General features: G+C 42.9%; 1 protein-coding gene across 1 annotated transcript; it reads right to left on the bottom strand.

Moving 5' to 3' along the window:
• Window positions 1-301: 301 nt before the first annotated feature.
• Window positions 302-20,930, bottom strand: GABRE (gamma-aminobutyric acid type A receptor subunit epsilon). Its single transcript, XM_045820541.1, is given in 9 exon segments — window positions 302-649; window positions 923-1,122; window positions 1,232-1,384; window positions 8,649-8,786; window positions 10,147-10,229; window positions 10,964-11,184; window positions 16,062-16,129; window positions 16,572-16,792; window positions 20,875-20,930. Coding segments are annotated over 9 exon segments (1,488 nt in total).
• Between the last annotated feature and the right edge of the window lie 1,418 nt (window positions 20,931-22,348).

Below are 22,348 nucleotides of genomic sequence, written 5' to 3'. Positions count from 1 at the left end.
TGGGCCTGCAGCACCACAACGGCTGTTAGGATTCTCAAAAAAAAAAAAAAAAAGGCAGTGTTTTTCAGCACTGTTGAGAGATAGCTTATCTGCTCATACATGGAGAATAGAGAGGCTGACCATTCTACTTGAAATGGGCTACCAAGGAGATTAAGTGAATGGGCCATTGGGGTGGCGGAAAGACACTCTCTAATTGCTCCTGCTGCTGCTGCTGTTGCTGTTTTCCTCTAAGTCCCTTGGCAAGGAATGTGGGACCTCCTGGCGAAGTTGGGAGGCTGGCCCACAGGATACCAGATGATACTTACAAGTTAAGGCAAACAAGCCAGTAGAGCACATTGAAGAAGAAGAAAGTAACTGGGAAAATAACTCGTGAATAGTTATCCAGGCAGTAGATGTGGATGAAGAGGCGTCCCCTCTGCCAGGTACTGCCTTCACAATTGGGGACCATGCACAGGTACTTGCAGAACCTGCAGCAGGCAACAGGCCTCTGGGTGAGACTTGGGTGGAGGAACTGCTGAGCTGAACAAGATGGGGCCTCCTCTTCATCACTTTCCTCTTCAGTATCCTCGATCCCACACACAAAAGCATCCTGCTGCTGCTGGTAAGCACGGACATGCAAAGCAGTAAGGGCATGGGTACAGGTATGAGGCTAAAATGAATAAGAAATGGGAAAAAAGTCAAGGAAAGGTAAAACAAACCTAGGTGCTGCTTCAGGAGTTTCTGGAGATTCTGTCCTTGGCACAGTTTTGGCTCCCCAGAATTCCCGCCTTGACATCAGAAAGTTTATTTAAATCCCCCCAACATTTCAAGTTAACCCCCTCACTCAGTGAGCTGGCCACCCATGTGCCATGAGTTCTAGTGTTCTCACTTGCATGCCTCAATACTCCAAAGCCTTGCTACCACTCCCATACCCAGCTCATACATGGCGAAGTCTTGGAGAACCACGGGTTTTCATGTGGTGGTAGGTCAGGAAGTTGAGCACGGCAATCTCCATCAGAGCACAGAAGCAGAAGATGAAGCAGGTGGCAATGTAGAAATCCAAGGCTGTAATATAGGAGACACGTGGGAAATTCTTCTGGGAATAGGAGCCCAATGTAGTCATGGTGAGTACAGAGGTGATTCCTGTGAAAACAAGAATGGAGGAAGGATACTGATCCATATATCACACTGATGAAAGGATCCCTGAGAAGGCAATTCTGTGCCCAGGTGGATGCCCACCATACCCACTTACCTAAAGAGGTCCTTGCTGGAGTAGAGTCTTTCTTGATCCAAAAGGAAATCCAGGAGATGATTGTGGTCATAGAAGAAGGGACATAGTTTTGAAAGATATTAAAGCCAAACTGCCTGCTCACATTGAAGAAAAGAGTTATGACCATGAAATCACCTGGAAGATATAAAATAATACCAGTTCATTACAGCAATGATTTAAGGGTGTCCCTCATGCAAGAAATGCATATTAAAAGTCCCATTGTTCAGCTCATAAGATCCCCACCAGAGTCCTAGGATAGAGGCAAATTATTCCAATACCCTACACAGAGAATCAGAAACCCAGAAAGGAGACACCCTGCAACAGCCATGGTCACTTAAGAGCTAAGCCAGGATCAGAACTTTAATTGCTTCTTTCTCAGCTCACTATCCCATACCCTACATTTGTCTTTCCAAGGTAACAGAAAAGTCAGATGAAAGTGAAAGAATCAGCTAGACTTCTAGACATCAGGACCACACAACTAATGTCCAGATGGGTGACTGAGGCCTTTACATCCATTGAGTTGCCACATCTACTCTGCAGAATCACAGCATTACACATACACTGCTGGCCCTTACAATGTACATTCTCAGGAAATAAGCCAAGGGTAGCCTGTGCTGTGGTGAAAGAAGCACAGAATCTATTACGCCTCTTTTCCATACATTCATATGCTAGTGAAATGCCTTAGCACTGCTCCATTGATGGCCAAAATAAATTACTCACCTACCCCAAACCTCTGGTTGTCCCTGCTCTGGAAGAGCTACAGAATCAAGCCTATACTTTGTAATTTGATACTAAAGGACCACCATGGCCTGAGTCCAACCATCTTACACACATATGCATACACCACCTTACCTTAAGCTAATCATATTTGTTCACAGATTCCCTGCAATAGCTTGAATATTTATACCAATATTACTACCCTGGAATCCCTGTTCTTAATCTATTTTCCTAACCTAAATTGAATGTTCTGAAAAAACGGAAGAATTACCTGAAACTAAAAATTTCATTCAGTCTTCTAGATATCAGTCTGCGGAATATACACCCCCAGGTGGCTGAGGTCTTCATATTCAATTGAGTATCATGTCCATGATGTTGGATCTCTCCCTAGATAGGGATGATTTCTACAGGGCTTGATGACAACCTACCTTTCCAGATGGTATCTTCTATTGTGTTCTTCATGCTGCCTTATGCTATGACATACTCATCTCAAACACTCTGCATGCTTATCAGGACTCCAGGAATTTGAGGGGCTTTTCTGAGCCCAAAACATCCCTTCTCACTCTCAACATCATACTAAATGTGTAATAGCTCAAATGCTGGCTCCTTAGTAAAGCTAAGGGCAAACTCCCACCTCAGTGATGTTGTAGAATTCCTTGTTCTTGAAACCCCTTTTAAACCACTTCAGAGCAGGGCTCATGTGAGCCCTGTGGCTTGGCTCTTGCCCATCTAAGCCTGGCACAACCTGGAACACAGCACATGCTCAGCAAGTCGTGATGCTGCCTTGCCATGCTTTGTATAGCAGACCGTAGCACTAACCTTGTCACATGTCCTGTCAGCACGCCTGGGTATGCTGGAGCTGAGACTTTCTCACTCATCTTGGCAGCACTTATATTCAATGGACAAGACTTCACAGAATATTTTGGAAAAAGGCAAGGAAGTGTCCCAGGAGTTAGTGGAATACCTGTGTCTGAAGTAGTAATTTGGGGTATAGAACACCTCCTGTAGGGTTACTTCAGAGACCACTCACTCTTGCCTACTGCTCAGGATTAATTATCAAGTTCCTAGTTCTCTTGACCTGAGGTCTTGACCAAAATTTAAAACACACTTATTTAGCTACAACCACTCCCCACAAAACTTTGTTTATTTTTTTCTTATTGCAAGAAGGTTTATTATCTTATTGTTTTTTTCTATTTTTGTTTTATTTATTCTACCCAAATAAGAACCTTCTCCACTTGTCAACAGATAAAAATTTGTCTTTGAAGGCTGATAGAACGATACTAACACACACCACGTTCCTATTTCTAAGGAATGCAGGAGCATGGATAAGGTAGGATAAAAAAGGAAAAACACCTAGGACTAAGAAGCCAAAGGAAATAAAAAGCTAAATATGTTTTCTGCTCTTATCTACTTTGGCCAGACCCTAATTGGTCACTGCTGTAGGAGACCATTCTGCATGGTGTGGGCCCAGATCCCACTCAGAGATGCACAGGACCCATGCCTATGGATAGGTTCTCCCATGGGGAATCAGGCCTGCAATGTGCCTAGGCTGCTTTGAGTCTTGTCTTGCTAAAAAACTCCCTCACTCTGAATTGAGGACATTTACTGCAAAGTAACCTCCTACAATCCATGCTAAACCTTCTGAGGATGAGTGTAACTAGTCCAACCACTTTTGCTCTTTCATTTGCAAATATCCTTCTTCTGTGATGTGATTAGCAGCATTGCCTTCTTTGTTTTCTGTAAAAGGTAACCACCTAAAGGGAACCTGTGAATAGTAAATGAGGACCATCATGTAATGTGCCAAGAAACCCAATAAAGGCCGGTCATGGCAAGGGCCAAGGCTTTTGCTCCCCTTGAGAGAAAAGCCATGCTGTCCCTTTTCCTCCACCAGACTTGGTAGTCCATGTGAATGTCTCATTTCATCCATAATGATGCAGACACTTTGGGACAGTGTCTGCATCAACTGCACTGTCAGAGAAACACAATTAAAAAGACTGTGTGGACTTTTGGCCAAGATGGAGGCATAGATGAATACACTTTGCCTCTTCATACAACCTAAAGGAGGACAACAAAAAATTTAAAAACAAAAAATAACCCAAACTGTCAGAAAACTGAACTGTGTGGAAGCCCAGAAACCAAGGAATTAAAGAAGAAACATTCATTCAGACAGGTAGGAGGGTCAGAGAGAGGCAGCCATGGCAGAAAGGGTATGCAACAAGGTGGAAGCTGGAGGACTGGGTGGGCAAGGCAGCTGCTGGTGGACCAGATAGTCCTATGTTTGTGTATGGATAAACTGGATTCCAGTGCAGGTAAACAAAGCCTCGAAACCTCTGGCTGTAAAAACCTTTGGGGTTGCAGCAGTGAGAGAAACTCCCAGCCTCACAGGAGAGTTCATTAAAAAACCCCACAGGGTCCTAGAATGTACACAAACTCACCCACCCAGGAATCATCACCAGAAGGGTCCAAGTGGCTTGTGGGTAGTGGGGAAAGTGACCAAAAGTCAGCCAAGAGCCAAGTAAGTGACATTGTTCCCTCTCCAACACCTACTCCATATATAGTGCCACAACGCAGCCATGTGGATTGTCCCACCCAGGTGAACACCTAAGGCTATGCCCCTTACAACACAACAAGCATGCTGAGACAAAGAAATATAGCCCCATGAAAGAGCAGATCAAAGATCCAAAAACAGAACTAAGTGATGAAAAGATGGCCAAACTATCGGGTGCAGAGTTCAAAACACTGGTAATCATGATGATCACAGAAATAGTTGAGTATGGTTGCAAAATAGAGGAAAAAGTGAAGTCTATGCAAAGTGAAATAAAGAAAAATATACAGGGAACCAACAGTGAAAGGAAGGAAACTAGGACTCAAATCAACAATTTGGAGCAGAAGGAAGAAATAAACATTCAACCAGAACAGAATGAAGAAAGAAGAATTAAAAAAAAAATGAGAACAGACTTAGGAACCTCTGGGAAAACTTTAAATATTCCAACATCTGAATCATACGGGTGCCCGAAGGAGAAGAGGAAGAAATTGAAAAATTATTTGAAAAAAACTGATGATGGGGGACTTCTCCAATCTGGCAAAGGAAATAGACTTCCAGGAAGTCCAGGAAGCTCAGAGAGCCCCAAAGAAGTTGGACCTAAGGAATAACACACCAAGGCACATCATAATTACATTACTCAAAATTAAAGAGAAGGAGATAATCTTAAAAGCAACAAGAGGAAAGGAGAAAGTTACTTCCAAAGGAGTCCCCATAAGACTATCAGCTGATTTCTCAAAAGAAACCTAGCAGGTAAGAAGGGGCTGGAAAGAAGTATTCAAAGTCATGAAAGGTAAGGACCTACACCCAAGATTACTCTATCCAGAAAAGCTATCAATTAAATGGAAGGGCAGATAAAGTGCTTCCCAGATAAGTTCAAGTTAAAGGAGTTCATCATGACCAAGGCCTTATTATATGAAATGCTAAAGGGACTTATCTAAGAAAAAGAAGATGATCAAAAATATGGACAGTAAAATGACAACAAAATCACAACTCTCAACAATTGAGCTTAAAGAATAACAAAAACAAAAACCAAACTAAGCCAACAACTAGAATAGGAACAGAATCACAGAAGTGGAGATCACATGGAGTGTTATCAGCAGAGATGGGGAGGGAGGAGAATGGGTAAAACGATATAGGCAATGAGAAGCATAAATGGTAGGTTAAAAGTAGACAAGGGGAGGTTAAGAATAGTATAGGAAATAGAGAAACCAAAGGACTTATATGCACGACCTGTGGACTTGAACTAAGGGGAGTGGAATGCTGGTGGGAGGGGTTGCTGTGTGGAAGGCAATAAAAGGGAGAAAAAATGGACAACTGTAATAGCATAATCAATAAAGTATATTTTTAAAAAAATACACTGTGTCCAGAGGACTTGGGATAGAAGAATGAGTGGGCCCAAACTTTTGAATAACAAGGGAATGAAAAGAAACTAGGGCTTTATAGCATATAGAACAGTATGCCTAAGGCTGGAACCATGATAGTGGTCCTTTAAACTTGACCTTGTGGAAAAGTGATTGAACTTATTGTAAGCTCTATAGTTTTAGGGGAAAATAAACTATGTCTGATGAATGGAAGTTCCAGAGGCTCCGATTTCAGATGAACAAGATGTTTTCTGATTGACAGGACTGTCTAGAGAAGGAAGAAACTCTTTTCAAGAAAGTGAAGTCCTAATCACCGGTAAAATTCCATTAGAGGATCAACAGCTGTCACTGAAGGCCAGACTGTCTGAGAGCTTTCTGAAACAGAAATTCTCCAGGTACAGGCCAAAGGTAGGAAGAGTAGGAAGCTACCACTGCATTCTAAACCTTTAGGAGGTTAGTTCATAAGTTTGCTACTTATGAAGAGAACTGCCCTTGAACTGACTGGAAGAGAAAGAGTTTGAGACCAATCCCAAAGACAACTGATACTGGAGAAACCATGATTCCAGATCAACTAGTTTCTAGAGGAAGAGAAAAAGCCCTTTTTCTTTCTCCCAAGAACCCTCCTCTCTCCCATGGAGGGCTGGTGCTTACCTACTGTCACTGCTTTGGTGTTGATGCTAGCTTTGGGGCTTCGTGGTCTTTATGGTACCATTTTGAAACAATGTACAACTATCTACTAAATGGAACCACTAGTGACTTGGAAGTCCCTGGTCCTTGTCTCCTCTGCCACATTTGATGATGGGTCTTATCTGTCTGGGGAAACTGAGGTGAATAAAGGCAAGAGGCAGACCAATGTTTATTTGGTAGAAGATCAAGGATCCCAAGTCAATGGTAGTAAAACTGCTTATCCAGAATCCCCAAGAAAAAGAAAAGCATTTGTAAAGCAGAACTCACCACTTGCCCAGTACTGGACAATCAAAGCTCTAGCCAGATGGGCATGAACTATTGCTCACCCAGTGACCAATTAAACGTTAAGCAAAAGCAGATTTTCTGCCTAGCCTCATGGAAACAAAGCAAGACATCTCTCATGGTAAATGTCTGGTTGGGTTACTGGCTTCATCTGCATTCTGGAAATGATGAGGGCAGTGCCTCTGCTGCCCTGACTTGGTCAGTATGTGTGAAGGGGCTTTCCAGGGCTGCTTTGGGAACAAAGAAACTCAAGAGCCTGAGTAAATCCCTTGGCTCCTCATTCAAATCACCTAAGAACACAAGCAAAGATGCTCACACCTAGATAAGAACTAATGGCTAATAGATCCAGGACCCTCTTCTCTGGTCCTTCTTAGGGACTAGGTCAGAACACCAGTGATAACATGTTCATATTGAATTTACTATGAAGTCTTTGATAGTAATCTGTGCTTGTCAGGGCTGCTCCTTTAAAATAAATGATGCAGCAGCCATTGTAGTTGCTGAAACCTCCTCCATATTACCATATCCCTCACCTAGCTGATGTTAGAACTCTAATCTCCACCTCCTATTAAGACATACTTTGCTTCCCACTCAGCCAACCTGAATTAGTTCTGGGTGTAGATAACTCATATGAGCTTCATTTCCCAAGGAGGTTAGTGGTAACAGACTTGAAATTGAATGGTCTGCATGAGAAAGCTAGTTGCAAATTCTAACAACAATATACTAGGAGTAATCTCCAAAAACCAGGAATTAGGAGGGCAGACCACTTGTGGTAAGGCTTCCCCTGCTAGGTGAGCTAGGTGAGTGTTCTAGGAACCCATCTGTGTCAGTGTACCAGATAGCATTGTTGTGAGAGGCTGCATACCAGATGGTGTCAGATAGCATTGTTGTAAGAGGCTGCATTTGGCTTCAGTGATTTTTTTTAAAGAATTTTATGTATTTATTTTTAGACAGAGGGGAAGGGAGAGAGAGGGGAAGAGAAATATCAATGTGTGGTTGCCTTTTGTATGCCCACCATTGGGGACTTGGCCTTCAACTCAGGCATGTGCCCTGACTGGGAATTGAACCAGTGATCCTTGGTTCACAAGTCAGTGCTCAGTCCACTGAGCCACACCAGCCAGGGCTTCAGTGAATTTTTTTGAAGACTCTTTCAACATGTTTACCCATTTCATGATGGGTGGCTTACATGTGCATCTTCCCACACTGCGCTGAGTGTTCAGCAGTTTTTGACTAAAAATGCCATGATTCCCATGCTGCATCGTCCCTATTCACCTGATCTCACCTTGAGTGACTTTTTTTTTGTTTCCCCAGGTGAAAAATGTCCTCAAAAGGAAACATTTTGCCAGTGTGGGAGAGACAAAACAAAAAATAGCAGAAGAACTAAAAGGCATCAAAATCAATGAGTTCAAAAACTGTTTTGGGCAGTGGAAAAAAACTTAGTATGTGTATTGCATCAAACGGACAGGTCTTTGAAGGTGACTGAAGTTTAAACATGTAAGAATAAATACATAATTTTTTAATAAATAAATTCTGTTTTGGGGGAGGTCCCCTCCTTGTAACTTTATTTACCTACCCTCTGCAGGGCTTGGCAAAGCACTTACTTTTATGCAGATGAAATTGAGACATACTTACAAAGTCTCAGTTTCCTCTGCAAACAGTTGTAAATGATTAGCATTAACAAGACTGGAGCCATGTTCTTCAATATTTCCAAGGGATGATTACATAACATTTGTATGTATAGATGACCACTTCCACTCATCCCTACCACCCTCCAAACCTAGCCTAGCCCTGGTTCCAAAGTGGCACTTACCAGCTATGGTAGAGATGGTTTCAGTCTCATTGCTCACTCCTGTAAAATCAAACTGGAAGAGATTCCAGGAATTACTCTCATTGATTTCAATCTTGAAATCTTTCCACTTGTATATCATCTCATTCTCAGGATAGGAAACTGGAAAGAAATGTGGGAAGGAGGGTCATGTGAGACTGGAAAGCCCTGGAGAGGTCTTCACCAGCATGAAGTCTGAGCAATGCTTTGGAGTCCTGACTCTGACCTCACCAGTGTGGTACCTTGCCTCTCTTACATCACTGTTGAAATCCATTCAATTAGTGCATTTGCTGAGCATCCCTCAGTACCAGGCCCTGTGCTGGAAATACAGAGGTGAACAAGGCAGGAACCTTGCCTTCAAGCATTCATATTTTACTGAGTAAGAGACAGTGAGTATACATCTATAATTCTTGCAATTGCTCTGAGAAACCTCTTCTCTTGGGACAGTAGGGAAACAGGAGGAAATATCACTTAGAAACACACCCAGAAAAGACTTCATAGAGATGATGACATTCCTAATAAATCTTAAAAGTCAAATCAGTTTTCTCTATATGGATGAGGCTGAGCTGATAAGGAGGGTTTTCTATGCACAGAAAGATGAACAGGTCTGATGTATTATGGAAATGTCAAAAGTTCAGGGTGGCTAGCTTACAGAGGTTAAATGAGGTATGAAAAAGTAGGTAGTAGGGGCCAATTTATGAAGAGCCTTAAGGGACATTATAATGATTTAGAATTGGTACATGAGAGTTAAGGAAAGATTTGAAGCTAAGAAGTGACTTAGTCTAAATTATTCTTCAGCTAGAGCACTCTGGTCATAATATGAAGATGGCTTATTCACAGGAATACCAGTTTTGGGAGGTCAGTACAGCAATCCATGCATAATAAAATGAATGAAGGCAGGATTTAAAGTTGTGGCAATGAAAATGCAGAGGAACAGATAGGATCAATAGAGATTTGGAAGGCAAAACCAACATAATGTAATTGATTAGATGTAACAGGTGAAGGAGAAGGAAGCATCAAAGTTCTTGGCTTGAACAACGGAGTAGGTGGTGATAAATTTCTTCAATGAGATAGGTAGGGACAGAGAAGCAACACATTGTTTTGGGGGTAGGGGTTGGGGATAGACAATGTATTTAATTTTGGAAATGTTCAGTTTCAAGGTGAAAATATTGCAAAAGTCCAAGTGGAAGATGACAAAGACTTAAACCAAGATAGTGACAGTGGAGATGGAGAGGAGCAGACATACATGAGATACACTTCAGAAGCAGGTGATGGACTTGAGGTGGAGTGAAAGGGAGAGGGAGGAACCCAACATGAGGCTCAGGTTTAGCAAAAAAGTATTGTCAGCAGGAAAGGAGATGAACATAGATTGAGAGTTCCTGGGCAAACTCAGCACCAACTTAGAAGTAATGTAAAGGGCAGGATAAAAAAAGAAGGGGCCCAGAATGAATCTGGGGTCCCAGAAACCTAAGAAGGTACTCACAACTAGAAAAAGACAGAGGACAAGAGTGAGAATCCATTGGAAATTTGAGCATGTGAATTGAACATCCAGCATCAATGGTCATCCTGGAAGGAAGAAAGAAGCCTCATTAGGTTGCCTCTGAGAACTTAAGTATCCATCTTACTTGGGCCCAGGGACCACCAGCAATGAGTGGCAGCAGTGGGATTTGTAACAAAGACCTCAAAGGAAAGACAAAAAGAGGGAAAAAACAGCATGCCAGTATCTGGCTACTGTGGTCTCCATCATCAGAGAACTGTAGGGGCCAACTTAGATGGACTTTTGTTTCTTGCCCGACCCAGCTTCCAGGACCTGTCATCACTCTCCCACTCTCTACCACCTCCCCAGCCCCACACCACCTATTCACAACCTTTACCAGCCAGGCATTCAGGTATTCAACCTCTTCTTTGCTATCTTTCCAATCACTGTGTTACTGTTCCATCTACATAATTCCACCACTGTCAATGGGTTTTTATATCCAGTGCCCACTTGAGATGGAATTGTGCGGACAATGCAGTTATAGTGATACATTCTAGTAGGGGAGCTCTGGATTTGGAGCCAAGTAACTGGTACCAGTCCCAGCTCTGCCACAAACTTGGTGTGTAGCCTTAATAAATATCTTTCTATTTTAAGGCCTTAGTGTCTGTATCTGTACATAAGGGGGTTAAGTTCATGGTCTAAGAAAGCTTGAGGCCCTTAGAAGTATCATTCATGATGAAATCTCTGCCCATGTTTCTTTGGTGAAAATTCTCAGAAGGGGAGGAAGAGTCCCAAGACGTAAGACTCCAGAGGTTTAACATACCTAACTGTGTACAACACTTTGCCATCCTTGTGGATGCGGACCATCTAGTTGGGCATGGTGAGTGCATATACTTGAGTCCTTTTAGAATTCCTAAAAAAGGTATCTGGGATCCATAATTGGCTCACCATGCTGCCATTCAGAACAAAGCTGCCAAAGGTGCCACTGTGATGGAGGCATTCATCATACCAAGTCTGGCAGAAGGTGATGTCAATGGAGTATTCCTGGTGGAAAGGATAAATAAAGTACACACTTGGGACTGTGCAAAGAACATTCCTATGGCATTCTGTGACAGGCCTATCAAGCAGATAGGAACCCACTCAGCTTTGCGTGGAGGAAAGCAGAATAAGTTTGGCTGTAGGAATTTTTTATTTCCAGATATTCCAAAAAAGAAAGGAATATTCCTAAATGGATGACAGTTTGGGAAGATATATTTCATGTAGAAACAGACAATGACGGCTTAATTGCATAGGTCAGGATCATCACATCACCACTCCCTTCTAGGGATGTCATGCTACTCCAGCCAGGTCAAAACCCTCTTAGTTCCCTCGGTTTCATAGAAAATCAAAGATTTCAGTTCAAAATCATTTCAAATGTTCACAAACACACACAACTTTTATTATCTACAACAAAGTTTCCCCTTTCCACTTTTATTTAGGGAACACAGGTGTTAAATAACTGAAATTTTTCATTCTCCAGAATTATGTTTCAAAAAAAAATGAAGTGCTTTGAGTCATGAGAGAAATTTCTATTTAGTCTCATGTTTTTAAATCATTTTTTGTTTTGTTTTGTTTTCTCATTTAAACAAGGACAGCTAACCTCTGAATTGGTGTGTGCATGTGTGTGTATCCATGATTATTTGTTCTCCAGATATTGTCTATTCCATAAACTGTCTGTTAGACATCAAGATCAAAATGGATGTTTAAAACGAAGCATGAGCAGCTAGAAATTTCCACTGGCATCAAAGGGAGAGAAAACCAGACTTACCAGAACTGTAAGCAGCTTGAACAACAAGTACCAGAGCCAGGCCAAGGTAGAACCTTGAGGGCTAGCCCAACCATGTCCCAACTGAGGCTCAGACAAAAAGGGACCTGTCCAAAGTCACACAGATAGTTATTGAGAGCACACTGATGTCAGAGCATCCTTACCATAGCCTTGTCCTGGTATAACCTTCACCAGTCTTCCTCTCCAGTGTTGACTTCACTTGTACCTACAATCCCTTTGGGTACTGAGGTACAATTTCTGGCAGAATCCCTAAGTCTTTACCCTGGGTTATCCTGCATCAAACAATGAACACCAAGCAGATACCCACAAACCTGGAGGCCAGTAGAGCCTACAGGGATATGGTCAAGACAATCCCTGCTTATCTTTGCTGCCCAGGCCAAAAGGTGGTGACAACTGCAGCCAAATTGCTGGGATCCTGCCTCCCAAACTGAGAATGCTCCCTGGAGTAGTCCAAAAAGGTAGACAGAAAAAAGGTGGCAGAGTCTGTCTACCATTCACATAGGAGCCATCAGCCCTGCCCCGCCTGGTCCCTCCAGCCTTTACAAGTGGCCTTCAGGATGTTTCTACAGTTCCAAGTGGCTGGCAGTTCCAACTTGGCCTGCAGAGCTTCCTTTGTTCTCAGGCCATGTGAAGTGTTTAGTAGTCAGGAGAAGCCTTCCCCTCCACAACCCATGCTGTGCTCCTGCTCTATGTTATAATGTTTCAAATAAGCATTTAATTTCTATTTAAGAAGATACCAAGTGTAAGTTCACTACACATCAACTGAGAGTTAACAGTTCAATTTTTCCCTAGTTTGACAAGGGAGCTTGGGATGTACATCTTTTTTAGCTCAGCTGAAACTCTAGAAATTCAGAGTCAGGGAACTGGCTTAATTAGAATAATTTATGATAATTACCACAGCAAGAAGCAGCTTTACCAACTGTTGATACTGTGATGAGAAGTCATTCCCAGACTGGGTACCGTCTTCTAAGCTCAAGCCAGGAGAGTGGTAGAAACATTTTATTTAAATCCACATGCTGTGGGCTCAGGTTTCTTTCCTGAGGACAATTCCTGTTTTTTACACAACATCTGACTGAAAGGTGTTGAAACTCAAACAACCCTCAAACAACTACTCCTATTGTGTAACAGAATGCTGGGGACTCACAACTTTGCCACACCAACCATAAAACTCTATAGTGTCACCAAGGAAAAGTAGGCAGTCCAAGAACTTGGGCCCCTCAAAGCTTTAAAGAGAAATTTGGAACTATGTAGAAGGCCAAATGTCTCAGGAACTTTATTACCACATATGTGTTTGAAATCTTCTAAGGGCACGTGGCTAAAGCACAACCTTACTTGACAAAGAAAATCAAGTTATTGGCTCCTCTTTTGACCAGTTATGTGTTAGATGCCAGAGGTTTAGACTGTATTACTTGGGGTTGTCAGATATCAGCACTTCCTGGCACCTCAGGTGAGGCCAATGTGACCAACATAAATAGGGGTAGAGCAAGAAGAGATAGGACATTCAGCTACTATAAGTAGGGCTACTGCTCTGCTGCCACAAGATCTCTTGCAGATGATAGAATTTGGTTTCTCAAATTTATATTTTACACAGATAGCAAGGAGGTTGTAGCCACAAAATTTCCACTACTCTTCAGGCCACTTTCTCCATCCCCACACTAATGACCTGAAATACATTTTCTATTAAGAGTAAACAGTGACCATGATGGTGGGACCACAAGCCCTCAACCTCTGGGCTGTGCTCAGATTCCAGTGTTTCTTAGTATTCCAACAACTGAAATCAAACTAATTGCTAAATTCATACTCATTTAGTGGTAAGCACATTGATAATGGCAAAAAGTAAATCTGACATCAAGGGAAGGAAAAAAAACTTTAAAGTATAGACAGAAACTCAAAAATATTTGTCTGCTCTCATACTTCTCTTCTTCCTTGTTATTTCCAAGAATTCTATTCTAGTTGGTACAGGCCTTTACTTGATCATGGCCATGTATAGTAGGCAGACTCTAAGAAGGCCTCCAATGATCTTCACCTCCTGGTGTTCATACCCTTGTGTAATACTTTCCATTTGACTGTGGGCTAGACTTAATGACTTGCTTCTGATGAACAGAATACCACAGAAGCAATGGGATATCATCCCTAAAATTAGATTACAAGTTTGTGACTTCCAATTCAAACACCTTTTCTCATGTTTTTGCTCACTCTGAGGGAAGCCAGCTGCATGTTTTGAGCTATCCTGTGGAGAGGCCTACATGGCAAGGACTGTGGGAGACCTCCAGATAACAGCCAGAACAGACTAAATCCTGCCAACAAATATATGAGTACTTGAAAGTGTATCTTCCCTCAGCTGAGCCTTAAGATGAGATGTCAGACTCAATGGACACCTTACGTGTGCCTTGTAAGAGACCCTGAAAGAGAGGACTCTGCTAAATCATGCCTGGATTCTCAACCCATGTGAGCCGTGAGCTAATGACTATTTGTTATTTTAAGAGCTTATGTTTTTTGGACCTAGCCAGTATGGCTCAGTTGTTAGGAGTATTGTCTTGTGGGCCAAATGGTTGCAGATTCAATTCCCAGTCAGGGCACATGCCTGGGTTGTGGGTTTGAGCCCCAGTCAGGGCACATGTGAGAGGCATCTGATCGATGTTTCTCTCTCACATTAATGTTTTGCTTCCTCTCTCACTCTCCCTCCCTTTCTCTCTCTCTAAAATCAATAAGCATGTCCTTGGGTGAGGGTAAAAAAATTAGATCCTATGTTTTGGAGTAATTTGTTACATAGCAATATATAAGTACACCATGCCTCAAGAACTTGTAGCCAAAGCATCGCAGGGGGAACATCATTCTTCTGCTCATTTTATATAATCATCTTGATCTACCATAAATTCTTACTGATATTTGAGTGTCTATTTGCAAATACCATCTCAGAACCTAGACTCTGAGCTCACCCAATGATACCTGTTGTATACCAGACACACTAAAACAGTGTCTGACCTGAACCAAGCCAAGTCTATGGCTCCAATGGAGATGGTTACCACAGCTTTTTTCATTATAAGGCTAAGCAGATGAAAGTGACTTTTGCAGAATATCTTTTATAATTCATTTGTTCAGCTAACATATACTGAGTCCTTGACATTAAAGAGCCCATAGTCAAGGGAGCAAGGCAGACATAGAGCACATAATTACAATATAAAGAAGTGAGGAAGATCAAGTAAACAACTGAGATATAAGCCAGAAAGGTCTGAGTGCCAAAAGGAGGAGTATGATGTAAGAAGGAGCAATAAATAACTGTGGAGATCAGGCAGAATGCCATGAAAGGGATGTTACGTGAACTAGACCCTAAAGGATAAGGCTCATGACAAATAGAAAACCAGATCAATGGCACACCAAACAGGAAATAGCTTGAACAATGACTCAGAGGCACAAGATAGTTTGGGAATACCCATAGTCTAGTGTGAGTAGAGCACGTAGTCTCTAAAGGGGTTAAAAGAAATAAAATCAGATTCCTGGATTGGCTTCAGCCATGGAGGTATGGGGTTAGAGGTATTGTGGTATGCTAGAGTATGGGGTTAAATTTCCTGCTTTAAGTAGGGTCAGGATTGCAGGAGGCACATCACTCAGGAGCCCCAGTTAGTTGGTGGATAGGGATAGGCAGAAATCTTGAATTTTGCTTATTTCAAGTGGAGATAATGAAGGCAAGCTGGGGACATTACTGACACCAGAATGATTGCAGTAGGAAAGAGAAAAGGAATCAGAAAAACATTAAAAAACAGCCTTAGAGCAATAGTTGGTAACTCTAAATTTTAGTCCATAAAAATCACTACCAGAAAAAATGAGTCACTCCATTGTGGTATATAAAGTTGCTTTATTATTTTTATTTTGAATGAAAGACTGCAAGATGTAGTCAGGATTCTGAAGGTCCTCTTGAGGCAGCGAGGAACTTACTTACCTTTCCCAGCTTCCTTCTCAAGCCAGTGTTAGTTACATCTCTCCCTAACTCCAAACTTGTGTTACAGATGTACAGAGCCCCAAAAACAAGTATGTAAAAGGCTTCGTGGATCAGTTCCCTGGGCTAGGAGATACTATATCAAAGTTCAGTACTTACCTTGTCCAGGATAGAGATAGGACCAAGGTTGTTGACAGAGAACTCAACAGTGACCACAGTGGGCTTCTCTGTAAAGGAAGCAGAAGTGGCAGATGTAAGTATCCAGCTGAGGAATGGGGAAGATTAGGGTGTAGTCAGAGGGGAGAAAAAGGGAGATGGATAAGGGTCAGGCTATATGGTTTCAATTATGCAATGCTATTTTTTTGTCCTTTCATGGTAGGAGCCATTTTATAGATTGTTAAGAGTCAGAAATAACTCAAAGGTCATATCAGTCAGTCCAGTCATCTCACTTTATGGATGGAAAAACTGGGAGTGAAGGAAAGGAAAAGTCTAGATCCAGGTTAATAGCATTGCTAAGACTATAGTCTACATCTCTTACCTGACAGGTGAGCAACAGATACTCCTGCCCAAATGCATGGCACCCTCACCTATACCCTAAGCTCATTATCCATTCTTATACCTTCAAATACCCTCCCCTCTGGGTAGGAAGAACTATGTTTCGTTACTCACCACCAATGCCAGGGCGCAGTTTGTAATCATAGTTATTCAGGATACTGTCCAGGATTTGAGTGGCTGCTGGCAATTTTCCAAGCCTGTGATGATTATCAGTATCAGTGGGCTTTATTTCTTCAGAGGGGAGCTTCTTTTTGGGATTCTGTAGTTTGGGGCCATAGACATCATCATGATTGGCAGAAAATCCCTTTTCTGATTCTACATGAGGTCCTTCAATCCTAGAGCACACACACACACAAAATGAAGCTCTGTCCTCCACTCTGTAGGGGCCTCAGTTGGTGCCTCTTGGGACAGAAGCAAGCCAAAATAATCTGCAACCCAATGCAAAGAGTGACTAGCAACAGAAAATTATGAAGCAGTACAGATTATACTTATTTATTTCTTCTAAATTTTGCTGCTCTTTGGGAAATTACTATGCTATCCCTTTTTATGATATTTTTTATTTAAAAAAATCAATAACAAGATGAAGCCTGATACTTTAAAAGAATTTTTTATTTAAAATGATGAAGGCATCAATGTTTAAGTTCTGGCCAATCAACTGCAGTTACTAGGCTTCGTCTCTAGTCTGCCTGACCAGCACCATAGGGGAACAAATGGGCAGACAGAGGGCCAGGACTGCTGAGAAATGCTCAGGAAAGCCACAGAAGCCTCTCCCAGAGAGAGCTGGAACAGTGTGGGAATATTCTGCATTTCTTTACTTTTGTGATGCTCATTGCATTGGAGTTGGAGGCTGGGGTGGGAGTAAAGCTCTAAGCACTAAGAAAAGGCAAGTCATTCACCCAGAGACTGTTGTCCAGGAAACAGATGGTCAACAGAAATTCAACCTGAGAGCCATAGCCATGCACCACAGCCAATAATAATAATAATAATAATAATAATAATAATAATAATAATAATAATATAAAATTAAGTAAAACAAAAAATTTAAAAACCACCTACCAATGTATTAGCAGAGGTTGTGCTACCTTTGCTGGAAGGCATTCAGGAAGTGGGTGTCAGGGGGCTTCTAAGGTTCTTATTGTGTTCTTGTTTCTAATATGGGTGTCTTGATATCAGTGTGGTCATTTTCTGACAACTCATCAGCTGTACAGTTATGATTTCAGCACTTTTATGAATATATATTCTAATGCAATAAGAAATGTTTTGAAAAATGAAAATGTTAATATATGGACCTTATTCAGACACTAATTTTAAAAGGCAGACTAAAAAACAAAGCACAACAAAACAAAAAAATTATTTATGACACAATAGGAGTATTATGGACACTGATTAGATAGATTCTTCAGCATGAAGAAATTATTCTAAAATTTTTGGTGTTAATAGTGGTATTTTATTATGTTTTTGGAGTACTTATAACTAGAAATACATATTAAAATAATTACACATAAAATGATATAATGTCTGAGATTTGTTTTTAAATAATTTAAGCTGGAATTGGAGAGTGTGTTGAGTACAGAGAAAATAAGAGTGGCCATGAGTTGATAATTAATGAGACTGGTGATGGGTACAAGGAGATTCACTTTATGGTTCCTTCTACTTATATGTATCTTTAAAAATTATAAGTAAAGCTTTTTTTAAAAAAAGACATAAAAAACCTAATCTGTGATACTGGAATGCAGGAGAGTAGTTTCATTTGGGGAAGAGTGCATTGGGAAGGGGCATGTGGTAAGGTTTGTAAGGGGTAGGAGTGAAAGTGACTAGAATGTCTTACTCTCTGCTCTAGTGGGGGTTAAATGGGAATGTTTACTTTCTGAAAATCCACTGAGCTGTTCACTCAAATTTCTATACTTTTATATTTGTATATTATACATCCAAAATGATTATTTTTAAAAAAGCTATCAGAAAACTTGTTTCCTAAAATAAGGAGTTAACAGGATAGGAGATACAGACATGGCTTCTATACTGCAGACCAAGGGACTGCCACCTTAAGCAGCAAAATGCATTTTCCTGTACTATTTTAAGTTCTTAAAATACTTAACTGGCATAGAGATGTGCTAAGTCTATGACATTTCTCATGTCCAAAGTAGCTAATTCCTATTGTGGGCAAGGGGAGAACTGACTTTAGGAAAAACAGTTTCCATTTCTAAATACTATATGCAGAGATGTTCTCTTTCCCTGAGGTTTTCCCCCAGTCTCCTAAATATATCATACCAGCCACTTAGGGAAGGGAAGAGGGAGAACAGGAGCCTGAGACTCTGCAAAATGAGGGACATGGCTGGAAGTATGGAACACTCAGGGCTGGCACTGCCAGCTAAGACCATCCAAAAACCCGCAGCAGCCCTTTCCAGATGTCTGAGCCCAAATACAAAAACCCTGAGATTCGAGTACATAAGCAAAACCCTGGGACAACCAAAGCCCTCCTGCTGCTAGACTAGTCTACAATGAAAATTATATCAGAGGGTCTTGAGGTTGCTGTAACTCTACAATTAGCATTTCTCAGTAGTAAAAAAAAAATGAAAATCACTCTCATCCTGGGATTCTTTGGGTTAAGGAGCTGCTGCAATACACACTTTCTTCAGCCAGCCATTAAGCCCACTTTCTCAGCAAGAAATAACAAAAACTTGAAAAACACTCATGCACTGGACTAGTGGGATCATTCCATGGGAGATTTTCAGGCACTCGCATCCCTCCTTTAGATGTGATGGTCCAAGATGAAATCTAATTTCTGCACCCCCTGCCCCCACTGAGCTGGCTGAGAAGAGGGAAGGACCACTGGGTTGTCTTTTTTTTTTTTTTTCCAAATCAGCCCTCTTTTCCTCCTTACAGATGGAGAAACCAAGGCCTAGATGGGGGAAGGGCTGTGCCAAAAGTCACACATCTGGGGCTGAACCTGGACCAGAGCAAGTATTCCTGGTTCGATGTGGCCCTTGCTGGCACAATGCATTGCCCCCTCCCCAGATTTTTCTTGACATCATAGGTTGCCATGTTGACAGTGTTTGAACATCAGCTACTGCAGCCCTTCCCCCTGGCTAGAAAGGTAGCTTCCATCTCAACAGCCCATCTTTCTTGTTTCTCTCTCTCCTCACCCTCTCTCCTTCTGCCTCAATTTCCACCTCTCTTTTACCCTAGCCAGCTATCATGTTAGCTCTCCCAACCAGTCAATTTCACTTCTAGATAGATGTGGATAACTAGAAATTCTTAGCAAGAATTCAGAAATATTTACTAAGCTTCTGCTGAGGGGACCACGTTCCCCAAGTCATGGCACCAGTGAACCAGCAAGGAGCCAAACAGCCCTTCTCTTGAGGAACTAAAGCATTCTAAGGTGGGGAGAGAAGCCGTCTCCCCTCACCCTAACACAGATAAGCAACACACAAGCCCAGTGCTATGGAGACTTCGAGAATGCTAGACAGATTAGGAAGCTAGGGATACTGGACAGTTCGCAGTCAGTAAGAAACCCTCCAAAAAATATGAATCAGTCACCTTCCACCCTAAAACGCCAGAAATGCAGGGAACAATATTCCTAGCAAAGTCCCAGGCTAGAAGAAGGTGCATGGGAAGCTGGCTGCTCAAGGGAAACCTGCTGATAGCTTTTGGAAAAGTAGGTAGGGACTTAAATCCAGGACCCAAATCACAGACTTCAGAGAACAATATTCCCGGCCTCTAGGTCCAGTTGGCCCAAGACCAGCAAGGTGCTTTGAGGGGCGGTCTGGGTCCGGGTGGTAGGGTTATGAGGAAGAAATGGGGAGGCTGGGGATGGAAGAGATGAGGTGGATAGCTGGGGTGGGAATCAAACCAGGGCTCATGCCTGGGCCTGGCACCAAGAAGAATGAAGGGAAAGGAAGCAAGTAAAGTGAGAGGTGTCTGGTACAGTGCTTGATGCTCTGCCGGAGCTCAGGAAAAAAAATTTTGAAACAGAAAGTTGACTAGCCACTCAGATACTTTAGGCACAGTTTTGCTCCCCCAGCCCGTGCACCTTTCTGGGTGCTATCTTCTCTAAGCCAATGCGCCCCACCCACACTCCAGCCCCATTGCCCAGAAGTGCAAGCCTGCCCTGACCAGTTGCCCCGCTGCTGCTCTCCTCTTCCCACAGAAGACTCAGAGAGAGAGAGGGTGTGCTGGCTCTTAGCTGCTGCACTCCTGTGGAGAGGGAGAGTCTGGTGATCAGAGCAGCCAGGGGACAGGCGTGCAACCTTCCATCCTGGGCGCCCTATCGGTGGCCCAGTGAGCCCATCCTAGAGAAAACAGTGTGGAGACTGGCCACACAAGGGCTGAGTGCAAGGTGGGCGTGGGGGTCCCGGGAGGCGGCTCACTTCTGGGGAGAGGGTACAAAAAGCTCCTGGGTTCCAGGATGGAGACTCACCTACATGGGAGGATTATGGACATGCCCAGGAGGATCAGGAGAACTTTGATCAACATCGTGGCGGACAGGTGCAACCATCTGTGCAGAGGTCTCTGTGCACAGTCTCCCCACACCGAGTGTGGGTGCAGGGTTTTGTTGGGCTCCAACTTTCACTCCTCCCACTCGCCCCGCCCCATGCTCCCCACCCTGGCCCCGCCCCCTGGGCTAGCTGAGAATTTCCTAGGCTGGGTTGCTGTTGTAACAGAGTGGAGGGGAGTGGTCAGCAAAGGCTACAGCAGTAGGAGGAGAGACGGGGGAGGGAGCCCTGTCACCAAGATACCCTGCTTCCCTTGGCCCTACAACTGCGGCCCTGTCAGACAGCCAGGAGCAGAGGACAGGAGGGGAAGGAGAAGGATGTGAGTCAACCATACTGGGGCCCCAGGTGGGGGAAACTGGTGGTCCAAGGCTTTGGCTTCAAGGGCGGCTGAAGACTGGTGGGGTGGTTGGGCTTCTCCCACTATGACCCCCTTCAAGCCACTGATGTGCCTCCAGCCCTTGGCTCCCCTTTACCACCACCTGTTGCATCCCATCACTTGCCCAAGTCACCTGGCTCCACCCTCACTCCACAGGTTTCAGCCCTTCAGAGCACATCTCTTGGCATCAGAAGGAAACTGGGTAATTTAGCATCTCACTTGGCACAGAAGAAGAGATACTTGGTGGTCTCCCTAGTTTGGGGGCAGGAAAGGACCTGTCACAGCCAGGCTGAGGCATTCACTGGCAGACTTTCACTGAGACACTAACACAATTGGTTGCTGGTTCAACCTGGGGGCCTGGGTGTGAGATGGACCACCTGGGGTAGAGGAACCTTGGAAATCACCTCTGCAAAATCAGAATAGTCAAATCTTTCTGGAGATGTGGCTGTCAGTGATGCCAGAAGAAGTGAGAAAGCACTGGGGATGGGGATGGGGGTCAGTGCCCCCATTCAGGAGGAGCATCTCAAGAGTCTCAAACATCCTTGGACTTCATCTTTCTTGCCTAGACCCTCATGATTCACTTCAGAGAGGGAAGAATTGAAGAGATTTGCATATCAAGCTGATACCAAACACTAGTAGCATCCTCACCTGTTGCTCTAGAATAGGCTGTTTGCATCCTAGCTCATCTGTTGGCTCCTTGGAGAGACTTTGTTGTACCACACTAGTCTAATACACCCTTTTCATTACCCACTCCCAATCTATCACTCTGCTTTGTCATCTTCACAACACTGCTCACTAACTCATAATTTTCTTGGATGATTCTTTGTAAGCCTGTTTATGGTAGGTGTCCCTTCTTGGAGTAAACTCAGTGACAAGAACAAAACAGTAGCAAAAAATGTGTCTGTTTGGTTTTCCACCACATCTCAGAAACTTAGATGAGTACTGGGCACACAGTAGGCACTCAAGAAATATTTGGTACTAGCCTTTGTGCATCTGGGTGTCCTAGTGCCACTAAGTTTACT

Source organism: Phyllostomus hastatus, unplaced genomic scaffold (assembly GCF_019186645.2).
Source record: "Phyllostomus hastatus isolate PE091 unplaced genomic scaffold, TTU_PhHast_1.1 phas_scaffold_397, whole genome shotgun sequence".
Taxonomy (NCBI): Eukaryota; Metazoa; Chordata; class Mammalia; order Chiroptera; family Phyllostomidae; genus Phyllostomus; species Phyllostomus hastatus.
The sequence above is the reverse complement of the archived record's forward strand: the minus strand, read 5'-3'. Positions and strand labels throughout refer to the sequence as shown.